The sequence below is a fragment of the Narcine bancroftii genome, chromosome 11 (assembly GCF_036971445.1).
Source record: "Narcine bancroftii isolate sNarBan1 chromosome 11, sNarBan1.hap1, whole genome shotgun sequence".
NCBI lineage: Eukaryota > Metazoa > Chordata > Chondrichthyes > Torpediniformes > Narcinidae > Narcine > Narcine bancroftii.
The window spans coordinates 89,915,951-89,941,635 of NC_091479.1; the positions used below are offsets into that span (position 1 = coordinate 89,915,951).

A 25,685-nucleotide genomic window follows, 5' to 3' on the forward strand; every position below is an offset into this window, starting at 1 on the left:
CAGACCCACCCCACCCCTCCTGCGTCCAGGTGGACGCATGCTAGCGACACTCCACCCGGAGTGGATCGGGAACTTGGGTTACAGATGGTTTGGGCTATGTGGCTGCCGGAGCGTACCCACGGACACCCAATGTCTCTGGGGGTACTCTCTTTTGCTTCTTTTTCTCTGATTGTTAGGGGCACCGGGCAACTTCTGCTGATGGCAAATCTTGGTCTGCCTTAAGCTAAACTAAAGGAAATTTTGTGTAATATTACATTTTCTATTTTATTACATGATAATAAAAGAATATTGAATCTTGAAAAGGTATGAAGAAGGGTTTAGGTCCGAATCGCCAGTAATAGATCTTTACCTCCTGCTGAGATCTGCTGAGATCCTCCAGCATTTCTGTGTTTTTATTACAATCACAGCGTCTACGGAGTTTCATGATTTACATTACCCATTGTACATTGTTTTGCATTTCAACCACATTGAATGGGACAGCTCACATGGGGGTTCTGATTTTGATGACTTCTGCCTGCCATGTTTTCAATTATTTCCAACTGATCAGATCCATCATAAATGTATAACATATTGGATATGTCTGATAGGAAAGAGAAATTTATCATTTTAAGTTGATGACCTTGTGTCAGAAGACTGAATTAAAAGTTGTATGTGATTCACATGCTGAAGTACGTATCAAAATATTTGGTTGAGATGAATGGTGGGGAGGAGGTGAGTGACCAAGAAGGAAAGGCGATGGTGGTGGGAGTTGAAACACAATGCTGGAGAAACTCAGCAGGTCAAACAGTGTACTTTATATAGCAAAGATAGTGAAGATACATTGGTTATGTATCTTTAAGAGATGGAAAAATGTTGGCAAGTGTCTGAACAAAATGGTAGCGGGGTAGGGGGAGGAGAATGGTCCCAAAGGCAGGAGGTAATAAGTGGATAAGGGAGGGAGGGTGCACCAGACAGTGGCAGAGGAGGGATGGCTCTGTGAATAGAGAGGAAGGGGCTGGAGAAAAGAAGACAAAGGGAAAGGGAGGGAGAACGGAGAGTAGGCTGGCAGGAACTAGAGGTCGATGTTAATGCTCTCTGATTGGAGAGTGCCCAGATGGAAAATCAAGTGTTGCTCCTCCAATGTACAGGTGGTCTTGGTGGGATAGTACATGGGGCCATGCATGGACAGTCATGTGAACATGGGTGTGGAGCATGAAATTGGAATCTTGTTTCCTTTTGTCTTCTGCTAGTGCCTGATGGATCATCATCATCATGTTTAATACTCTCCAAATCAAGTCAGTTTACTGTTAAAGATGCACTTCCTGTCAAGGTACAAAAGTACAAAACACAGATTCTATTGAGTCAAGCCAGCGGGAATGAGCAGTATTAGAGGCAGGTAGACAGGGTCACCTCACTAATACTGTTGAACCTCATTCAAAAAAAACAATCGAGAGGTACAGTATTTAATGACCCTTCTTGCATACAATTTAGAGAGATATTTCTTTGTAAGTACTGCTGTAAGTTAAGGTATTTGAGTCTGTATTTGCACATTTCCAAGGACCGGGGTGCAGTGCTAATTTTTTAGGACCAGGAGCTCACCAAAAATGGCGACAAGGAGGTGCTGGAGCTCTGCTAAGCACAGGAAAATGGTTGACGTCAATTGGCTTTTTAATTATAATTATATTATAATTAAAAGATATGAATTTGAAGCATAGACAATGGAAGCAGTCTGGAAAGCTGCTTGCAATATACAGCAATTTCTGTGCTCTGTATGCCTTAGTTTCAGTAATTCATTAACACTTGCAAATACCAGTTCCACCCTAAACAGAAAGCCATCAATACTAATGGCCAAGGGAAGCTACTAGTTTTTTAAAATTTTTTTATTTTTCACAATTTTCACACTATAAACCATACTGACCAAACTACATACAGACATTTTTCTCTTGAATATATACTAGTTTGAAGTTCTGTGAAGCCTAGGTCTCATTGGCGCCAACATTGTGGCTATGCACCTCCGGCAGCTTTAGACAGCTATATCGCATCAGGCATATAGTGGAGTCAATCAGCCTTGGTTGTGCGGATTGTGAATGGGAGCCCGTTTGGCAAATAGTGGAATCGGTGGCCAAGGCTTTTAGTGTCTTTGTGTTAAAGATATTTTGTATTCTTGAGCTTGGGGGCTTCTGTGGTCACTTTGAGATGATCAGGGCAGAAGAGATGATCGATTCTAATTTCCTGTCTGGAATGTTCCTTGGCTTAAAACTTGTCTCTCCCTTCCAGCCTGTTCTCTGGAATCCTGTGACTTTATTTCTGTTACAGGAAAATCTGTAACATATAACATAACATAACAATTACAGCACGGAAACAGGCCATTAGGCCCTTCTAGTCCGCACCGAACCAAACACCCCTTTCTAATCCCACCTCCCTGCACAATGCCCATAACCCTCCATCTTCTTCTCATCCATAGACCTGTCCAACCTTTTCTTAAATAATACAATTGACTCCGCCGCCACTATTTCTCCCGGAAGATCATTTCACACAGCTACCACTCTCTGAGTAAAGAAGTTCCCCCTCATGTTACCTCTAAACCTCTGCCCCTTAATTCTTAACTCATGTCCTCTTGTTTTAAACTTTCCTCCTCTTAACGGAAATAGTCTATCCACATCCATTCTGTCTATCCCTTTCATAATCTTAAATACTTCTATCAAATCCCCTCTCAACCTTCTACGCTCCAAAGAATAAAGACCCAATCTGTCCAATCTCTCCCCATACTCCAGATGCTTAAACCCAGACAACATTCTGGTAAACCTTCTCTGCACTCTCTCCACTCTGTTTATATCCTTCCTATAATTAGGCGACCAGAACTGCACACAGAACTCCAAATTAGGCCTCACCAACGTCTTATACAATCTCAACATCACCTCCCAACTCCTATATTCCATGCAATGATTGATAAAGGCCAGCATACTAAAAGCCTTCTTCACCACCCTATTCACGTGAGTTTCTACCTTCAGGGAACGATGTACCGTCACTCCTAAATCTTTCTGCTCTTCTGTATTCCTCAATGCTCTCCCATTTACCACATATGTCCTATTCTGATTCTTCTTACCAAAATGAAGCACCTCACACTTATCAGCATTAAATTCCATCTGCCATTTTTCAGCCCACTTTTCTAAGCAGCCCAAATCCCTCTGCAATCCTTGAAAACCTTCTTCATTATCCACTATTCCACCTATCTTAGTATCGTCTGCATATTTACTAATCAATTCACCACCCCATCATCTAGATCATTAATGTATATAACGAACAACAATGGGCCCAATACAGATCCTTGAGGCACACCACTGGTCACCGGCCTCCAACCTGACAGACAATTATCCACTACCACTCTCTGGCCTCTCCCTTTCAGCCAATGTTCAATCCATTTGACTATCTCAAAATTTATACCTAAAGACTGCACCTTCCTAACTAACCTTCCATGTGGTACCTTATCGAAGGCCTTACTGAAGTCCATATAGACAACATCCACTGCGCTACCCTCATCCACATTCCTAGTCACCTCTTCAAAAAATTCAATCAGATTGGTCAAACATGACCTTCCTCCCACAAATCCATGTTGAGTGCTCCTGATCAGACCCTGTCTATCCAGATGTTTATAAGTACTATCTCTAAGAATTTTCTCCATTAATTTACCTACCACAGACGTCAAACTTACAGGCCGATAGTTGCCAGGCTTCCTCCTTGAACCCTTTTTAAATAACGGAACCACATGCGCAATGCGCCAATCCTCCGGCACTATTCCCATGTCTAATGACATTTGAAAAATTACCGCCAGAGCCTCTGCTATTTCCTCCTTCACTTCTCTCAATGTCCTGGGGAAGATCCCGTCTGGTCCCGGAGACTTATCCACCTTTATATTCTTCAAAAGCCTTAAAACTACACCTTTTGTAATCTCTATATTCCCCATATTTACCCAATTTGCTTTTTTTATCCCACATCTCCCAATATCCTTCTCCTTAGTGAATACCGAAGAAAAGAAACTGTTCAATATCTCCCCCATTTCTCTAGGTTCCACACACAGTTTTCCACTCTGATTTTCTAAGGGACCAATTTTGTCTCTAGCTTTCTCATAATTGATATTTCTAGATAGGCTATAAATTCAAAATTCTACATTGCAACTTGAGAATGCATGAATATAGTTGGTCCATTGATGATTCTTATTGCAACATAACAGCTTATTCCCTTGCCTCCATTTGCCATCAGCTGTGTAATCTGCTGGCAAGGCCAAAACTTATTTTCATAAATCCCACACCAATTTGGGTAAATTGGCTGCAGAAAATATCCCCGTTCAAATTAATTTTAAAAATACGTGCAGATATGCAACACATGGCCCCATAACTGTCCTTTCTTTGCCGTACATTTTCTCCAGGATTTGTCTTGATTCCCTGTAAGCCACCACCTTTCTCCAGGATGACGATACTAGAGGACATCTGTTTATGGTGAGTTTAAGGGAGAAGGCAGAGAGTGGTGGGTGCCTGGAATACATTGCTGGGTAATGGAGGCAGGTACAATAGGAGCATTCAAATAATAGGTTATGGACGCGAGTTGAGGAATGTTTAGATGGTTGTAGAGTAAGTTTACATAATTTGGCACAACATCGTGGGCTGAAGGGTCTGTACTGTGCTGTAATGTTCTATATATATTATTTTCCTATAGTCATAAACAGTGGGAATGGCAGCCAAGGCAGGGGAATACTCCTCTTGCAGAATATGGGTTGTCAGGAAAGCCAGCAGTGTTCCTGATCATTTCATCTGTGAGAAGTGCATCCAGCAAGAGCTCCTGGCAAAACGAGTTAAGGAATTGGAGAAGGAGTTGGATGAAATCCAGATCAACATTTCAGTGAAAAAGCCAAGGGTTTCTACAGGTATATTAAGAACAAATAGATAGTAAGGGACAAAATTGGTCCCCTTGAAGATCAGTGGTCAGTTTTGTATAGAGTGAAAAGAGATGGGGGGTATCTTAATTGTTTTTTTTTTCATCAGTATTCACAGAAAATGTGCATAGAGTCATGGGAAGTAAGGAAAACAGGCCATGAGGTCATGCAACTTCTACAGATTAAAGAAGAGGAAGTGCTTGCTGTCTTAAAGCAAATAAGGATGGATAAATCCCCAGGGCCTGACAAGATATTCCCTCGGACCTTGAGGGAAGCTATCGTAGAAATTGGTGGGGCTCTGACAAAACTATTTAAAATGTCCTTAGCCACGGGTGTAGTGCCGGATGATTGGAGGGTAGCTCATGTTGTTCTGTTTTTTTAAATGGCTTCAAAAGTAACCCTAGAAATTAAAGGCCAGTGAGCTTGATGTCAGTAGTAGCTAAATTATTGGAAAGTCTTCTAACAGATCAGATATACTATTATTTGTATATCCACGGGCTGATTAGGGTGAGTCAAATTGGCTTTTTGCATAGAAGGTCATGTTTAATCAAACTTAGAGTTTTTCGAGGAGGTTGCCAGGAAGATTGATGAAGGAAAAGCTGTGGGTGTTGTCTACATAGACTTTAGTAAGGCCTTTGACAAGGTCCCACATGGGAAGTTAGGAAGGTTCAGTTGCTATATAATCATGGTGAGGTACTGAACTGGAGTTAACAATGGCTGGATGGGAGAAGCTAGAGAATAGTGGTGGATGATTGCTTCTCAGACTGGAGGCCTGTGACTAGTGGTGTGCCTCAGGGATCATTGTTGTTTGTCATCTATATCAATGATCTGGATGATAATGTAAATCTGATCAGTAAGTTTTCAGATGACACTAAGATTGGAGGTGTTGTGGACAGCAAAGGATTTTGAAGCTTGCAGAGGGATCTGGACCAGCTGGAAAAATAGGCTGAAAAATGGCCAATGGAATTTAATGCAGCTAAAAGTGAGGTGTTGCATTTTGGAAGGACCAAGAAAGGGCATGGTAGGGCCCTGTGATAGAACAGAGGGATCTGGGAATACAGATACATAATTCCCTTAAAGTGATGTCACAGGTGGATTGGGTTGTAAAGAGAGTTTTTGGGATATTGGCCTTCATAAATCAAATTAGTGATTACAGGAGTTGGGATGTTATGTTAATGTATAAGACATTGGTGAGGCCAAATTTGGAGTATTGTGTGCAGTTTTGGTCACCTAACTACAGGAAAGATATCAATAAGATAGAGTACAGAGATTTCCTAGGATATTACCCAGACTTCAGGAACTGAGTTAAGGGAAAGGTTAAACAGGTTAGGACTTTATTCCCTGGAGTGTAGAAGAATAAGGGGAAATTTGATAGAGGTATTTAAAATTATGTGGGGGATAGGCAGAATAAATGTAGATAGGTTTTTTTCCACTGAGGGTAGGTGAAATACAAACCAGAGGATATATGTTAAGGATGAAAGGGGAAAGTTTAGGGGGAACATGAGGATGAACTTCTTTACACATAGAGTGGTGGGTGTGTGGAATGTGCTACCAGCTGAAATGGTGAATACGGGGTCAATTTTAATGTTTAAGAAGAATTTTGACAGGTATATGGATGGGAGAGGTATAGAGAGCTATGGACTGGGTACGAGGTCTAGGCAAAAAAATGGTTCCGCACAAACTAAAAGGGCTGAAGGGCGTGTTTCTGTGCTGTAATGTTCTATGGTTCAAGAAGTAACAAGTCCTGAACATGAGTTAGTTGTAAACTATATTCTTTACACGTGGGGGAATTTGCAACAGGGAACACACTCACTTTCATACAAAGCAGTAACATCCAAATCTTGCACATCGGCCATTAGTTAATCAATGATATTTGCAACTCCTGATTGCAATAAACCATATCCACCACAATAATAAGCAAGCAAGGAACACTGATTAACACAGGAACAGCAATCCAGTTACAATTATAATGGGTGAAATGCAAGTTCTCTCCCAGGTATATGCCACAATAAACTCCACCCGAGTTCTCCAGCATCGCCCACGGATCACTCACGGATCATCTCAAGGACAAAAAAGAGAGTTTCTGCACGTGGTGGGCTTTATGCTGCAGCTGACCTGAGGGGGTGGGGGAAGGTGGGGCTGGCTCGTGTGCACTCATGTGACCTATGAGAACCAATTGCGTGGTAGCCTTGCTTGTGGGTGGACCTAACCTTGGTTGACAGGTGAGGTGACTTCCGACCTGTTTCCCGTCAGCCACAATGGTCAGGTGATCCTTCTACTGTCATGTCCTGAGCAAATATGAAGATAGAGTTGGAAGGATATAGAGTTGTACAGTGCTGGGTTTAAGGGAGTATAGTGGTGGACTGAGTACATATCCTTGAGGAGCGCTGGTGTTTAATATGATCATGGAGGAGATGTTGTTACCCATCTTCACTGATTGAAGTTGTTTGGACAGGAAGTTAAGGATCTATTTATAGAAATGGGTGCTGAGCCCTCGAGTTCGGGTGCAAGTTTGGTCGGGACTATGGTAGTGAAGGAAGAATTAACGTCTACGAACAATAGACGATCGTGTGTGACCCAGGTGTTCCAGGGTTGAGTGGAGAGCTGGGGAGATGGCGTCTGCTATGACAAAGGGATAATTTTCTTGGAGTTCCTGGGTCCGTGAAGGTTATCTGATGAGTGAGCAGACTGGTTAATGGAGGCTTCATCACGTAGGGGGCTGCAGAGCCATAAATGTTTTCTACAAAGTACTCCCATGATATTTGACAGATGAAGAAGGTCGGGACAACACATAGTAATGGTACTAATTTTCAGTGACAATGGTAAAGAACTGATACTGAGGTTTGGACTGACTGAGAGCCTTCTGTGCTGTCATCCTTTTATCTGCTTTTGTGGAAAGTAACCTGGAAACATAGCACTGTAAAGCTGCAAATGGACATATTTTAAATGTTTATCATGACGATTGTCAACTGTTGTGCAATGTGGTTCTGTACTTCCTGGCACTCGATAAATCTGGACATAAATAATCTTTGTCATTGCAGGCAGCAACTCTGTGGATAAATTCAGCCGCAGAAATTTGTTGCACTGCCAAATAACTGCCTGTTGAGCCACGAGATCTAAATTAGACCACTTTCTGATGCTGGAGTCTGAGTGCAGTGTAAAACTCATTCAACCAAGACCATGAAGTCTTAATGGTAATTCATGGGAGAGATTCTAGATTTTTGGCTTGTTCTCTAACAAAGGAATGACGATGCACCTGCTGACTGCAGAGTTCGATTACCCAACTCGTAAACTGACAACTGGTGACACCCTGGGATTGTATGTTTGTAGTGAAGAGTACGATCTGCTGCAGTAACTGGCCCTTATGAGCTGTGGAGCAAGGCTGGTCGAGCCAGATATCTTAGTAAAGTTTTTCTTCTGGAAATCATGGATCTGTTATGTGGAATTAGCCATGATTATAACAGTGACTTTGGTAAGTGCGATGAAATAAATAAAGTTTTTTTTTTAATTTTAGAAACACCGCACGGTAACCGACTCTTCCGGATCACGAACTAATGCCGCCCAAATACACCCATGTGACCAATTAACCAACTAACCCTAAAAGTCTTTGGAATGTGGGAGGAAAATGAAGCACACCCGGGGGGGAACCCACGAAGATGTGGGGAGAACATATAAAGTTCTTACAGATAATGCCAGATGTGATCCCGGGCTGTGGGTGCTGTAAGAGTGTGGCGTTAACCTCGTCACTTGGTTTTACTGATTCTGTGCTCTTGTGAAACTAACATTTTAAATATGATCAACATGATTGAAATACACCTGGCAAATTTTGAAAGTAGTGCTTTTAATTGGTCAAGTATTTGAGTAAAACCCGAGTCCAAGCTGTGCATATAATGAATCATGCCAGAACAGTGTTTCCCTCAAATGTTTGTCATTTCTCCAAAAACCAAGTACTGAAATTATTTTTGATCCCGGTGACACTGAATGTCTGGTGAGCTTTGTAATTTATGTTACAAAAATTACAATGCAATACTTTGGTAAATTGGGCTGGTGATGACCGACCGCTTACACCAACCTGGTGTGGATATGGTAGATTGAACAGACTTGAACCACCCAAGTGTAGACTCCAGGAAGGTACTTGGCCAAGCAAGCCTTGGATGGAGTACTGGTCAGGGCCTACCTCTGAGCAGGATGGAGTTCATTTTTCAGTTTTAAATCTGATTTTCAGGAACATTTGAAAATAATTATTACAGTAAAACCCCTGGTATCTGGGACCTTTGTGGATTGGTAGATGCCGGATAAGTGAATTTGCCAGTTGCTTGAGACTGTGTGTTGTGTGGATTGGCAAACTGACTGTGAGGGGTGCCAATTTTAAACTTTTGCATTTGTTACCTATATAATTTCTGCAGTTTTTTTTTTTGCTGGTCACTTAAGGCTGCTCGTTGCTTGAATTCCAGATAACGAGGATTTTACTGTCTTGGTTGAATCTTTTAATTTATAAATAAAGTAATTAAAAACACACATATGGTAAGTCAAATCATTTGGACATTTTTTTTGAACTGAATGATTGATACTGAGAATCCGAATTCAGTTTAGTGGAGATTTGCATGAAACACTACGATTGATTGCTATAATACTGGATAGAGAGATCTCCAGAATGATGGTGGGAGATCCCAGCTGACCAGGTTTGGGCTGATGGACTCTACATTTGATCTGGTGATGAAGTGCAGATTCAGAAATGCAGCATCTCTCACTAAGAATGAGCAGACTTAGAACTGGAATGCTCAAGTCTGGCAGTTAGGTTGAACACTTGGTTCCTTTTGCAGCTTCATTCAGCTCACTGAATTTTAAATTGATTGGGAGCAATGGATTTTCCATTATTTTTGCTCTATTTTTCCTGCTCTTTTGCCCCACGATAACGCACACCAGAATAATGGGGTCAAAGGGTGATATAGCATAACAGAGAATTGTGAACTCGGCCAGCGCCATCACAGGCATCAGTCTCCACTCCATCAAGAAAATCTACAAGAGGCCAAGCCTTAAGAAAGCAGCGTCTATCCTCAAGGACACTCACCACCTAGGCCATGCCCTCTTCATTCTGCTACTATTGGAAAGGAGGTACAGGACCCTGAAGACGAACACCCAGTAGCACAAGGACTGCATCTTCCGGTCTAATATCAAATTGCTGAATGGACAATGAAGCACAGACATTACCTTGCTTTTCCCCTCTTTTTGCACTCATTTATTTATTTTTAATAATTTTTATAGTGATATTTATGTTAGGAAAGCTGCTACAAAACAACAAATTTTATGACATGTTCATAGCAATAAATTCTGATTCTTCATTAGAGTTGGACAGCATAGAAATGAGCCCTTTGGCCCATCATGGCAATGCCATCCTATTTTTGCCCATCTACTGTAATCCCATTGGCTTACATTGGTTACCGTATGTCTCCTTCTCTGCTTTGCCTGTTTTAGTGCTTGCCTCAATGTTTCTTAAATATTGTGATCGTATCAGACTCCATCGTCGCCTCTGGAGAGAAAGTTGCAGGCTACTTCAAATCTATTTAGTGAATTCTTTTCATTTAAAAATTTTTTAATTTTTTTTTAAACATGCATCATGGTAACAGGCCAATTTGTCCATGCCACCCAATTTACACTCCGTTAACCTACACGTTTTTGAAGGGTGGGAGGAAACCAGAGCCCGCGGAGAAAACCCATGCAGACACGAGGAGAATGTATAAACTCCTTACAGACAGCGCAGGATTTGAACGCAGGTCCGGTCCCGATCGCTGGCACTGTAAAGGTGTCGTGCTAACTACTACGTCAACTGTGTCACCTTGAGTTTTGTCATTTTCATGCCAATAAAAAAAAAGTTTGAAATTGCCCACATTTTCATACTGCCAGTGGCAATGTTTTTAGGCTTTTAATGAGGCTTTTAATTCAAGCTTTATTTGGAGAATCAGTACCAATGATTTAAAAAGCTTCTGAATGTAGCTTCAGATTTTATTGAAAATAGCTATTCTAACAAGCAAATCATTCTGCATAGTTATTGAAAAAATATTTTCAATCATTAAAATTAGTTTTGTCAGGTGTTGGTTTGGACTATGATTGTATTTATTTTGTTATGCTAAAGCTGTCCTCATCTATTTGTTAATTTAAATTTAGACATACAGTGTGGTAACAAGCCCTTCCAGCCCGTGCCACCTAAATACCCTAATTAATCTACAACCCCCTTGCATTTGAAGGGTGAGAGGAAACTGGAGCACCCAGAGGAAACCCACGCAGACTCGGGGGAGAATGTACAGACTCTGCCAGATTCGAACGCTGGTTGCTGACGCTGTAACAGCGTTGCGCTAACCGCGCTGCTCAGGCTTTAATACTGAATGTAGTCCCAGAGGTCAGGATAGAATCACAGCTGCTGGATGTGGATGGCATTGCGTGAAAGACTGTGTGTAAATGTGCCATCGTAGCACCTGAAAAGGCTAATCAATTCTGTAATATGTACTTAAGCAGATGGAAGTGATTTGATGAGCAGAACTGGAAAGTTCAGACTCCTTGAACAGTGGATAGTTCAGGTGCCGGCTGCCAAATACCTGTGACACCCGCAAGGCTTTTTTTTAATGAGGTCAAGAGGATGTTTATTGGAAGTGCACAAATGATGATGGGTTTTGGTTCCCGATACCAGACACCTGTAGGAGAAGGTGGGGAGGGCAGGTGGATTCCCAATAAAGAGGAATTTCAGGATTAAAGATGCATGCCGTGTGGTTACACTATGTGCTACCTTTTTAAAGGGAATTTGGCATACTTGAGTGAAAATTTAAATGTCTCCAATCAAACATCTGACGGAATGGTCTGTTCTTGGTATAGACTTGATAGGATGCATTTTGTGCTGTTGTAAGTCAGTTATTGCTTTGAATGCATGAACTGAAGGGCCTAGTAATCAATGGAATCTGGTCCGAGCACACAGAGCAGCCACAAATGGAGCCATTGTCCATCCTTGACCGTGGCTCAGCAGCTAGCTCTGTTTTCTTGCAGCTTCAAGTGCCTGAGGAGTTTACAGTCACCCTTGTGTCTGTGAGTATCTGCAGCTCCAGATTTATTGCATGCAATACTTAGCTACTATAAATTTGTTTAGAGCTCTAAAGAGACTGGATGAGCTTGTGTTGGAGAACCAGCTTCAGAACCAATGGGAAATATGAAGGAGGGAATGGGACTGTGGGATTGTTTAGAGCTGACCTGATGTTCCAAATGACTACCACATGTCATCATAAATGAATGAAAGAGTGAAGCACTTGTTCATTCACCTCCTAATTGTTATCTTTATTGGAACATGGGCACTTTAATAGTGTTAACAGCAGACATGGGAATTGACCACAGGCAGACTTGCCACTAAATTGGCACACTTGGTTTCTAATTTTGTTATTATGTTCCAGTGTTGCTTTTTACATTTGTTTGCTCTTGTCTTGATCCCATTGTACTTAATATAAACTAAAAATTAACTTTATTCCAGGGATCGCTCACACAAAGGATTAATGATCATTTGAGCCAAGTTAACTTTTTTGAATGCCTAATCCTATCCAGTAGAATTGATTTGGGTGAGCTGTTCATTCTCAGTTGGTCATAAGATTGATGTTGAGAGAGAGTTCAGCAAAGAGCTGTTTCAGCCCACTGTAATATTGACATGGCATAAATAGATCCCATTTATAATATTTGTCATTATACTTTGCCATATGACGTACACAACATTTTAAACATGCTAAATGATTAAATATAATCACTATGTGCTGTACTTCAAGTGATCATTTGAATAAATGGGGCATTCAAATGCCTCTCTTTAGTCCTTTTTGATTCTCCATTAACTCTTAATGACCTCTTGTATTTTACTGCATACAGTATATTGCCCTCATTATTTGCCAAGGGTAGAGTACTCTTAACGAAAAAAATCCAGATTCCACTGAAGCCTCTGGTAATGGCAACAAGGCTGCAAGGCCATAAATTGTCAGCCCCTTCGTGGATGTAATAACCTCTGTTCAGCTCATTAAAACATACAGAACCTCTGGTGGTTGTTAACGCCAATGTTCCTTAGACCACCCCACCACCACCCCCTGCCCAACTCCAGGTACACACCAACCATTGATATTTCACAGCTTGCCAGAACAGGAAATCTCATGGCAAAATGCACTCAGTAGACAATACAGGAGAAGGCGCAGAAGAAATATGCTTTCTATACCAGCTGTCCCAGCAATTAACCTCATGACTACATTGAACGCTATCTTATAAAGACAGCAAGGACATGATCTAATTGAGAACTGCAGTATATTTTGATTCATTAATTAATTGCCACAGATAATTTAATTTTAATAAAATCTGTACAATACTTGGTTTTTTTATTTAAAAAAAACTGAATCAATCAGTTGATTTGGCTAATGTGGTATTTACCTGAAGCAATTGTACAAAACAATAATAGGGTTCAAACCTGTACCAAATTAACTCTCTGCAAAAGAAATCCTGGAATCATCCTTGCCATCTGTTATGAAGGAAGAATGGGGATGGTTTTGGCTCTGGGCTAGCAACCCAAATTCATTGGCAAATGTGTTTTATATAAACCTATGGAGCAAACTGGGAATTTTGTTGTCTGTCTTCACAGATGGCAAGTTTCAGTTTAAATGATGCATTCAAAGTTGAGTGGTGATTTCCATTTTAAATAATCAACTTCCATTAATTATTGGTTTCAATGTGACATCTTGAGTCTTTTTCCCATATGATAAAATCTCTTAAGACAGATTTATTTGTTATTCTATCTTGGAACCCTTGGCTTGTTAACAATTTTTAATTCACTAATTCCCAAATTGGTAATAACCTATACAAAAATTTCTTCTTGCAGTTTACCAGCAGCTTCTTTATGACAAAATTAGTTCATTTGTTTGGCCACCTCTTAAGTTTATGTGAACTTCATGAAAGTAAAACTGATCTAATTTTGAACCCCACAAAATCTATTTGCGATTGATTCGACTCTGCTTGGCTAATTTGAGCAAATGTAGAAATTAAAGAAAAAAAAGGTGTTTAAAACCTGAAGTATTTTTTAAAAAAACAGCAAATGCCAGAAACATTCAACATGTTAGGATGCATCTGTGGAAGGAGAAATAACTAACATTTCAGGTCTAGGTTCCAGTACTTGCATCAGAAACATTAATGTTTCTCCTTCCACAGATACTCCCTGATCAGCCGAGTGCTTCCAGAGTTACTAATTGCATTATTGAAATGAGAAATCTGGGCATTCATTCACATAACTAAATCACTGCAATTTAAGATATTTGATGATGCAAATCAAATGGCATTTTTATAAGCAGACAAAGAATTGCTGGAAGAACTCGGCAGGTCAGACAGTATCCATGGCTAGAAATAGTCAACGTTTCAAGTCGAAACCCTTTCTCAGAACTCGAGTGAGTTGGAAGGGAAGGTTGAGAATCGCAGCTCGAGATCCAATTGTTACTGAAATATTTTGCTTGAGAAAAATTGTCATTGGCCCATTTCCTTTGGAGTTATGAAACCGTGCACATAACAAGTCAATTAGGTACGATTAAAACAGTGGTTTTCAACCTTTTTCTTTCCACCCCTGTACTACCTTAAGCAATCCCTTACTAATCACAGAGCACCTATCGGCATAGGGAATAGTTTAACTGGTATGGAGAGGGGGGGGGGGGGGGAGAGAAAAAGGTTGAAAACCACTGGGCTAGGTTGAGACAAAGGAATGCTGTTGCCTAGGTACTCAGCAAACCCATTGGTTGAACTAGATTGCAAAGCTGCCGCACAGCTGGAATATCTTAAACAATGGTGAGGCGCCATTTGGAGTACTGGGTTCAATTTTAGTCATCGTGCTTTGGGAAAGATGTCGAGCTGGGGAAGGTGCATGGAATATTTATAAAGATGTTGCCAGTACTTGGGGGCCTGAGCTATAGAGAGAGGCTGAGCAGGCTAGGGGTTTATTCCTTGGAGCACAGGATGAGGGGCAATCTTATAGAGGTATATAAAATTAAGAGAGGAATAGATCAGGTAAACACACAGAGAATCTTCTATCCAGAGTAGGGGAATCGGTAACCAGGGGATAGATTTTAATGGGAGAGATTTAACAGAAACCTCAGGGGATAACTTTTTTGTTGTTGCACAGGTGGTGGGTGTATGAAATGGGCTGCCATAGGAGGTGATTACAACAATGGTTAAGAAAACATTGGGCTGGATAGCTTGGGTTTAGAAGGATATGGGCAGTTGATATTTTGGTCGGCGCGGGCCTGTCTTGCCGCTCTATGTTTAGCTGACAAAGATATTCTAAAGCATTGAGGGGCTATTAAAATTTATTTTGTTTTTGCCTTCATGGCTGTGCTTAATACTGGAGAACAGAATTATATACATGTAAATGGAATTAAATCTGCAGTCATTGGTGTTCTGCCGCTGGATTGCATGATGGATGGTGGTGCCTTCTGGCAGTGAATGACAGCTGTGAGGAAGTTAACACTATTTTGGGCTGTAATGCTACTCTTATGCATGAAACCTATTTCTGTCAAATGACTTTTTTCCTGAAATGTTCCTACTAGGTGCAATGTTTCCTTTTATCATTCAGTAATTTGCTTTGTCATTTTGAGGTCTGGTTAATTTCTTGAATGTGAATCCAACCATATTTTCATGTTTTTGGCAATTGTTAGCAAGAATTTTTCTGATCCCTGGTTTAGTCTTTTTGCTATTAAGCCTAGAGAATTTGCTGTTACCATTGTAATCAATAGAATGATTTGGTCTCTTAAAAATGCATATTCTATAACTCTGTTAATCATCTGACTTGATTTGACAGATGACGGACCATATGCCAAATCTACAAATCAATCGAAAACCACAGAGGGCAGTTTGGCTGTTCGAAGACAAAGTATTCCAGGTAAGTTTGATTGTTGTGGTTTCTCCTGCAACTTTACAGTGTTTCCCAAAAGGGTGCAACTAGAAAGAGATTGTTGGCATAGGTATAAATCATGAGGTTTGACCTCAATGACTATGTGTATCCTTCAAAAGTTCTTTATTTGGATCTTCCAGGTTACTTTGACAAACATCCAAATGTTTTCAGAGGTGCAAGCGAAGAATCAGTTATAGTGACTTCCTTTCATTTTTTTTGTTTCCTTTGAGCTTTGTGCAACCATCAGATTTAACAATGATGTAAGGGGAATTACAGTTTAGGGGAGTGATGATGAAAACCAAGTTAAGAATATTAACATCAAGCTGTCCCTTAAATGCAAGCTGCAATGCCTGGACAAAAGAAAGAGCAGACAAGATGTGATGTGACATAGGGAGCGGGGTTTCGGATAATCCTGCGTTACACAAATGTGTGCGGAAAGGTCAAAACTGGCAGCAACGAATCAACGACTGAAGGGTTGCACATCGAGTTAAGACCAAAAGGAAAACGCAAAAATCTGCAGACACTGTGGTTGAAGTAAAAACACAAATGCTGGAGAAACACAACAGGTCAAACAATGTCCTTTATATAGCAAAGTGGAAAAAAGTACCAGCCAATCCTGCCTCTCGTTACAACTCCAGTACCATCAACTTCCTTGTAAATATTTTCTGCACTCCTTTCAGTTAACTATCTTTCTTGTGGCAAAGCAATCAGAGCTATGCCCAATACTCTAAATGTGGTCACACCAACATCTTGTATAGTTGCAGCAAAATATCCCAGCCTCTGTGTTCAGATTTCACATTTATTGTCAGAGTGAATACATGGCATCACATAACATACAACCCTGAGATTCTTTTTCCTGTGGGCACGGCAGAATTACCACTAATTGGTTGTGCAAAAAATAAATTGCACACAGTGTAAACATGTAAATAATCAAAAGAACTGTAAACAGATAATGAATGCAAACTAACTGCTCAATACAGGGAGAGCAAAGAAAATTAATAAAATGCTCAAGTAAGAGTCCCTAAATTAGTCCCTGATTGAGTTTGTTGTCGAGGAGTCTGATGGTGGAGGGGGAGCAGCTGTTCCTGAACCTGGTGGTACGAGTCCTGTGGCACCGACACCTCTTTCCTGATGGCAGCGGCGAGAACAGAGCATGTGCGGATGTGGTGGGTCTATGATGATCGCTGCTGCCCTTTAATGTTCCCTGTAGATGTTCTCTATGATCGGGAGGGTTTTGCCTGTGATGTCCTGGGCTGTGCCCATTACCTTTTGGAAGGATTTATGCTCAGGGGTACTGGTGTCCCCATACCAGATTGTGATGCAGCCAGTTAGCACACTTTCCTCCACACATCTGCAGAAATTTTCCAGGGTTTCTGATGTCATACCAAACCTCTGCAAACTCCTGAGGAAGTGTTTCTTCACGATGCTATTGGTGTGTTGGGTTCAGGAAAGATGCTCTGAGATAGTGACTCCCAAGAACTTAAATTTACTCACCCTCTCCACCTCAGATTCCTCAGTGATCACTGAATTTTACACCTCTGTCTTTCCTGAAGTCTTGGTGACATTGCATGCAAGGTTGTTCTTGGTGCACCATTCAGCCAGGATTTCAATCTCCATCCCGTACGCTGACTCATCCCCTTTCTTTATACAACTCACTACCGTGATATCATTGGGAAATTTGTAGATGGTGTTATTGTCATACTGAGTTACAGTCATGGGTGTTAAGTGAGTAGAGCAGGGGGCTAAGAACACAGCCCTGTGGTGCTCCGGTACTGATGGAGATTGTGGAGGAGAGGTTCTTACCAATCCTCACTGATTGTGGTTTGGAGGTGAGGAAATCCATGATCTAATTATGCAGTCCAATGCACATACTCATGAAGATAATCATGCCAAATACCTTTGACACCACCCTGTCTATTTGTGTCGCTTCCTTCATGGATTATGTCCATGTACCCCCAGGTTTCTCTGTTCCACAATGTGTCCAGGGCTCCAGCATTTACAGTGCCCTGGTTTAACTTTTCAAAATTCATCACTGCACACTTGACTGAGTTAAATCTGTCATTCCTTTGGCCCTCCCCAAATTGATCTGGATGTGTAAATAAATGGATTAGTTCTACTATTTTTAGCTAGCAAGAAGTAAATAAGACTCCCGTGTGCTGACTGCTTCTGATCAAGCGTAGGTTTATAACCTGATCACATTTTCAGAACAGCCACAGAATAGGCCACAATGTTAAGATACTATCCCATTCCTGGGCCTTTCATGCTTGCAGATATTTGAGCTGTCATCTCTTTCACTTTCCAATGAGCTTTTGACCCCTCCCATCAAATACAGCAGACAAGTAATATTGTAAGATGAACTGCAGTGACTGCTGGACATATCTCATCCTTTGCAGCTTCCAATAACAACTCCCATAGTCAATGCAAAATGAGTTGTCGTCAAAACCGTTTCAACCAGTGTCGTACTGGTGGACCCTGAATTAATTGAGCTGTCAAGCTGAGAGACATTAGTGGCACCATCTCTCCATTTTATTGCAAAGACTCTTTGTTTGATGGTGCTTGACCTGCTGAGCGTTTCCAGAAATTTCTTTTTCTACTTCAGCTATGATTTTTGTTTTTTATTTATTTTCCTGTAAGTTATCACACTTAAATCATTAATGATCTATCTTGGAATGCTGTTAAAAGATGATTAAATTTCATCAGTCAATTTAGCTTGTGTAAAATGATTGCACCTGTCTAAAAAATCTCTACATATCCCATTTGATTTGATCTTCATTGCACCCCTGGGATTGAATGATGCACTTGATTTATGGATACTTGAGCAATTACCAGTGAAGAGGATGGTTCTGAATTGTAAATGCTGTCATTGTAAATGTTCCCAGTTATGAAGACTATTGCTTTGCACTGGCAAATACAATACAACACTTCAAGGTAAGCCTGTGCTGCAGAGTTTTTGACTGAAATCACCAGAGACATTTCAGATATTAAAGTAGGAACCAAGTACTTCAGTGTAATGGCCAAATGAGCATTGGACAAGATTTAATCAGATGCCAAGCCACATCCTCTGATGAACCTAGAAACAGGCCCTTTACCCCATCGTGGTCATACCAAACATCGTGCTTGTCTATACTCCTCCCATGTTCCAGCTCTTGACCCGCACCTGTCTATGTCTTACTGTTGCAAGCGCTTGTCAAGGCATTTCTTAAATGTGGTGAGAGTACATGATTGCATCAACCCCTCACATTACAGATTCCAGACCCCTCTGGGTGACAGAATTCTTTCTCCGATCTCCTCTAAATCTGTTATTCCTTGCCTTGAACCTATGCCTTCTGCCTTGTGGAAATATTTCTTACCATTGACCTTTTCAACACCCCTTATAATTTTTGACTCCTCATTTGGCCACCCCCACTCCCACCTCAGCCTCTGTAAAAATTGAGTGTGCTCAATCTTATTTTTTGGACACCTGCAGCCACCCAATTTGATATTTTCATTTTTTTATTCACTTGTACAATATCATCTTGTTTTGGAACCAGTAGCAATCAAAAACCAAAAAAAAGGAAATGATCCACTCTGAAATGTTTCCTTAAAAAAAACAGTTGAATAGTTTAACCTCCACTGGCCCTTTAAAGGACAGTTTCAGCTATTTTGTACAAAGCAAACTATCTATATGTGGCAAAACAGCATCTTTGGGGAGGGGGTGGAATCTGTGTTAAGATGTGCACTTTGGGAGTCAAAATGCTTTTTTTTTGCTCTTCAGTGGTCTCTCTCCACCAGACCATTTCCTTCAAGCCAAGTATTCATGACATGTGATGATAAGGCCCACACACGATCCTCATCCCTCATTGAAAATGCTGGTCATGTTTCCTCCATGAGCCAGTGTTGAAGTGAACCAGTTCAGGGTCACTTGCGTCTCAACATTGAAAATCTGAGTGGAGGACAGGTTGTAAAGATGCTAGTGCTCTTTCCATGAAAAATATCAGTGGACTGAATGGATTTTTGCATTTCAATTCACCTTTACCAGTCCTTGGCTTTAAAACAAACTGATTATTTATGGAAATAAATTTGAATCCTCCAATTCTGTGGCTGAATTTGAACACATCAGCCATAGTGCTCATTTCCAGATAACTAATCTCGATGCATTGCCACAAAGTTACCATATCATTAGGCACCATACAAAATGAAGATTATGAAATATGACAGCTGCGATTACCATTGTTCTCATAGCAAGTCTGTTTAAGTAGTCAGTTCTTCAGTTTATGCCATGCAGTTTAAATTGCAATTGTTTCCTATGCAGAAAATACCAATCTACCAAATACCTATTTTGCCAATTGTCAGTTGTTGGGTCTTTCCCTCTCTACAACTTTTGCAGGGATAAATCTCTCCAAGCCTCCCCACCTTCTCTCCCTACCTATCCTCCTACACCATGGGCAATTCCCGCTATAATCACAGAAAGTGTAAAACTTGCTCCTACATCTCCCCCCTCACCTCCATCCGTAGCCACAAGCAGCCCTTCTGGGTGTGACAGGCTTTACTTCATTTGACCTAATCCACTGTATTCACCAAACAACTGCGTTCTGTCTGTGGCTCCAAGCTTACCAATATTTCAATTCCCTTCACCTTTGGCTGTCCCTGGCCTCATCCATTTGCCAGGGTGAGCCCAAGCATAAACTTGAGGACTAACACACCATATTCTTCGTGGACAACCTTAAATCCAACAGCATGAACATCAATATTAATAATTTTATGTAAACCCAACATCAATTTGGTTCCACTGTTTACTTATTCCCAATCTTATTTTTCCCTCTACTTTCCCACGCTCCAAATCAACTGTACCTCTTCCACCTTCTGCCCTATACACAACCACCTCTTTGCTTCTCTCCAGCTTCTTCCACCACCCCCCCCCCCAAATATAGTTAATATCTCCCCTTCTCACGTTAGTCTCAATAAATCTGAAATACTGACTGACCATTTCTACCTATTAATGCTGCCTGACCCTTTGAGTTCTTCTGGCAGCTCATTGCTTGGTTGAGATTCCATTCATCTGCACTTTTTGTGTTCCTCTCTTCTTTACCACATTATCAACCTGCTTACCACTGCAGCCCAACCTTTTCAATGTTGACTTCGTTCTTGTATTGATTCTGTACATGAGCCTTACCATAATGGGAGTATTTGACCAATCATAGCACCAGTGGTTCTGCTACTTCTCCTCGATGTTGTCAAATTGCAAGTCGAGACATTGAAGAAATCTTTAATTCATCTTGTCTCATAATTCCAACAAGAGATTCTTTCTTTCCCTTTATTTAACTTTAGCACTAATGTTCTGAAGATGGTGTAATTAAATCCATAAATCGTCAAATGCCGTATGTTTAATGAGTAATATGTTTGGGTTGTTTGTCAGATTAATTAATTTTCTGCTATTTAAATGATCTATATAAGTTTAATTATCTCCCCTGCTGCGGAATATTGAGGAAGACCTCCAGAGGTGCATAAACATGATGTTATTGGCGCAGAGTAATGTGTTAAAATGAAGAAAATGCTTAGACTTCAATACTTTTTTCATTCTTTATCCCACTACCTAATAATATTTCTAATGGACATATTCGTTTATTCCTCTGGTCAGGTAAAGTTTGTAGAATTTCCATGGATAGGTTGACCTTGGATTATAAAATGGGAGGGTTAAAATTACCGGACTGTTAAAAATATATATATTTGGCGGCACAAATTTGTTTTGCTGCTGTTTATTTTAATGAGGCGATTCCTTCCTGGGCTATAATTGGCTTGCACATGGTGGGAGAGGAGATGGCAGAAGAATTTATTTATAAATGGAATTTTAAATTAATTAAAAGGAAAACAAATAACCCATTATTGAAACATGTAATTTATATTTGGGATAAAATTAACTTATTTGTGGGATTAAAAGAGGGGTTATCCTCAAAGACGCCTCTATCTCATAACAGTTTAATACCCATGACTTTGGGTAATAGAATCAGGTGCATTTAAAATTGTTATGATCAACGGAGGCAATTTGTCTTCTGAGGGATTTAAAAATAAATATCTGGTAATTTACCTAACAACACATTCTTCTGCTATCTCCAATTGTGATCTTTTTTGAGGGAAAAGTGGGGACAATTACTAGTCCTACCAGTGTGCTCAGGCAAGAAAATTCTAATTCAAAAGGGGAATGCAACCAACTTTATCTCTAATATATATACTCTGATGCACAATCTGGACTACATAGATCGAGGTAGAGATGGGAATCAGATTTGGGCAGTGTAATCGATCCACAATGTGGTCAGATCTATGTATAGATAGTATGACCACCTTAATTAATTCTAGAAATAGACCGATTCATTATAATTTTCTGCACCAATTACAGGTCCACGATTCTTTATCCGGAACCCTTGGGGGATAGTGTGTTCTGAATTTCAGATTTTTCCGGATTTCGGAAAGCCCACCCGAATTGTGCTGCTGTATCCACCCCCACCCCTTTCCAGTCGCCTGGCCATCTCCCCCGATCACCGGTCCCTCACCAGCCAGACATCTCCCCCGACCGCTGGTCCCTCGGCTGCCTCCCCCGACCGCTGATCCCTCGGCTGCCTCCCCCGATCGCTAGTCCCTCGGCTGCCTCCCCCGACCGCTGGTCCCTCGGCTGCCTCCCCCGACCGCTGGTCCCTCGGCTGCCTCCCCTGACCGCTGGTCTCTCGGCCGCCTCCCCCGACCGCGGTCCCTTGACCATCTCCCCCGACCACCGGTCCCTTGGCCGCCTGGCCGTCTCCCCCGACCGCGTTCCTCGGCTGCCCAGCAGTCTACCCCGGCTGTCTTCCCCCGGTCTCTCGGCCGCCCGGCAGTCTCCCCCAACTGCGGACCCTCAGCCCCGGACATCTCCCCCAACCACGGTCCCTCGGATGACTCCCCCGACCACCAGTCCCTTGGCAGCCCAGCAGTCTCCCCCAACTGAGTTCCTCAGCCACCCGGCAGTCTACCCCGGCTGTCTCCCCCGACTGCCGGTCTTTTGGCCGCCTCCCCTGACCACCGGTCCCCACTTGCTGGATTTTGGAGCTTTCCGGATTTTAGATATGCGGATAAAGGTGAAATCTGTACAATACTTGTTTTTTTAAATGTACATAAAAATAAACCAGAATTTTCTGATAGGTGTTTTAGGTGTGGTACCTTTTTACACTCCACCTGGTTATGCACAAAATTAAGACATTTTGGATAGAATTGGGGGAAGTGCTGAGAAAAGTTGTAGGGGTGAACTTCCCTCTAGACGTGGAATTGTTTCTTCTGTGGAATTCGGCAGCTACAAAAGTTAACTTCTCCAGAAGTAAACTTAAATTTATTAAAATTGCATTGTCAATAGCCGGGAAATATATTGCAGTACCATGGAAATCTGATTCCCTATTTTACATTGATCATTGGAACATGAAAGAGCAAAGTTGTAGTCCTCTTGAGAAGTCTTAGGAACAGATCGAGTATATTCATCGAAATTCGGCAACCTTATTTAGATTATTTAAATGCCCAGATTGTATAATTTATTTTGTCAATTGTGAATTAGTGTACTCCTTATTAGAAATGTAGTACTTTTTAAAATGTTGAAACTCTGAGATGTTGAACCTTGCTCCAGTTACTTTTTATTTTCTACCTTTTTATCTCCCTCTATTCCCCACTCTCTCTCCCCTTTTTGAATCTGGGGAGGGGGTGCTGGGAGCAGGGGGACTTCCCTTTTTATTTATTTTTTGACCTTTTGAATGTTTTTCTATGATTTTTATATATTCAATGTATTATTTATTAATTGAGTCCTCTATTCTGTATTATTTTTAAAACACAAAATACTCTTAAAAAAATATTTTCTGCTGGGTTCACAAATGTCCTTTGTCCTGCTGCTAATATTTTTCTTCCTAGAATTTGTGTGAAACTAATGTACCATTTCCTCAAATACATCACACTTAACAGGAAATTCTTTGGAGCTTCTCTTGTATCATGATAAGTGGAGGCCAATGAAATAGTATCAGAGAACAGGAGGGGAAGCAAGAAAAGTCCTGGTCCTACCATTGACCCAAGAACTCAACTGTGGACTGTCATTGATTCTTTCTGTGAAGGTTGGCTTTCGCCCTATGGCAAATTTAGGTCTCTACTCATCCAGCCCCCATGTAAGAAAATCGTGAGAAGCTGGATTAGGTCAACTAGTCCCACAACTAATCTAGTCCCAGCCTCCATTTGATTTTCACATTCTCTCCAGACATCTTTTGTCTATCTTGTTTAAATGGCTTTTAATCTCTGATTCAGATTCAGATTTATTGATAGGGTACATACATGACATCACATACAACCCTGAGATCCCTTAAGGAATTCATTAACTAAAGTCCATCCATATCACCCACTCCTCTCAATAATTAGAAAATACAAAATTATGTTAGGAAAATATGAATAGTGATTTATAGTTTAGGTATTTTCTTTCTTTTTGGGGGGAGGGGGTGGGAGAGAATTTTTTTTTAAATTTGTATCTTGTATGGAATAGTATTGTAATGTACTACACACACACACACACACACACACACACACACACACACACACACACACACACACACACACACGTATATATATTCTGTGTGTGTATAGATATATATATATATATATATATATATGTATAAAATGTCATTGATACAAATGATAATTAATTTTTTTTAAACCATGAGATTCTTTTATCCTGCGGGGCAGAATGACCGTTTATCGGTAGTACAAAAAAAGCTGTACTCAATGTACACTAATAAACAAATAACAAACTGTAACATGTAAACAAACTGTGCAATATAGAGACAAAAAAAGTCAATAAATCGCAAAAATAAGAATCCTTAAGTGAGTTGTTGAGTCATCGTTGTGGAGTCTGACGGTGACCATGGTGGTGGACCAGTGAGGGGGCACTGTGGCTGATGGGTCCAGTGCATGCAGTGGTCTGCTGGCGACTGAGATGAGGAACTCGTAGAAGCTGTGGGATGCTGAAGACTGCCATTGGGAGACTCGCGCTGGGCTACAGACCAGCTCGCACTGGCTGGAGGGGCACCAGGTATCGGAACTGGGATGTGAGAAGGTGCCGAGGTCGCTGAAGAGTTCCTGACTCTGTCAGAGGTTCAGATCTGGAGCTTGGATTGTCAATGGCTTGGTCTGGACTCTGTGTGGCTGTGGAAGCACTGAAGACAAACTACGGACACTCAGTGTCTGGTATTTTTGTTTCTCTCTCTCTGACTGTAAGAGGTGCTTAGGTGGTAATTCTGTCTTCCTTGCATCAGGCAAAAATAAATTTCACGTAATAGCACACTTTTATTACTATGACAATAAATTGAACCTTGAAATATGTTTAGAGTAAAAGAATAGTAAGGGACAAAAATGGTCCCCTAGAAGATTAGAGTGGCTGTCTCTGTGTGGAGCATAATGAGATGGGGGAGATCTTAAACTGTTTTTTGCATCAGTATTTATTCAGGAAACTGGCGTAGTGTATAAGGAAGGGAAACAAGCAGTAGTGGGATGGAACATATAGAGATTAAAGAGAAGAAGGTTCTTGCTGCCTTTCAGTGAATAAAGGTAGATAAATCCCTGGACCTTGATATATTCCCTCGGACCTTAAGGGAGACCAGTGTAGACATTGCAGGGGCCCTGGCAGATATATTTAAAATGTCCTTAGCCACGGGTGAGGTGCTGGAAGATTGGAGGGTAGCTAATGTTGTTCATGTAAACTAGAAAATTACAGGCCAGTGAGCCTGACTTCAGTAATAGGTAAATTATTGGAGGATGTCCTGGGAGATTGGATTGCCAAGGGCTGCTTAAGGATGGTTAACATTGGCTTTG

General features: G+C 41.0%; 1 protein-coding gene across 3 annotated transcripts in view; it reads left to right on the top strand.

Annotated features, from left to right (window-relative positions):
• grip1 (glutamate receptor interacting protein 1) overlaps positions 1-25,685 on the top strand; it is a 305,651-nt gene that overhangs the window by 174,601 nt on the left and 105,365 nt on the right. For all 3 annotated transcript variants that reach the window (XM_069903992.1, XM_069903990.1, XM_069903991.1), the window contains exon 2: positions 15,753-15,833. In XM_069903992.1, coding sequence (XP_069760093.1) covers positions 15,753-15,833 — 81 coding nt within the window. The remainder of the gene's footprint in view (positions 1-15,752; positions 15,834-25,685) is intronic.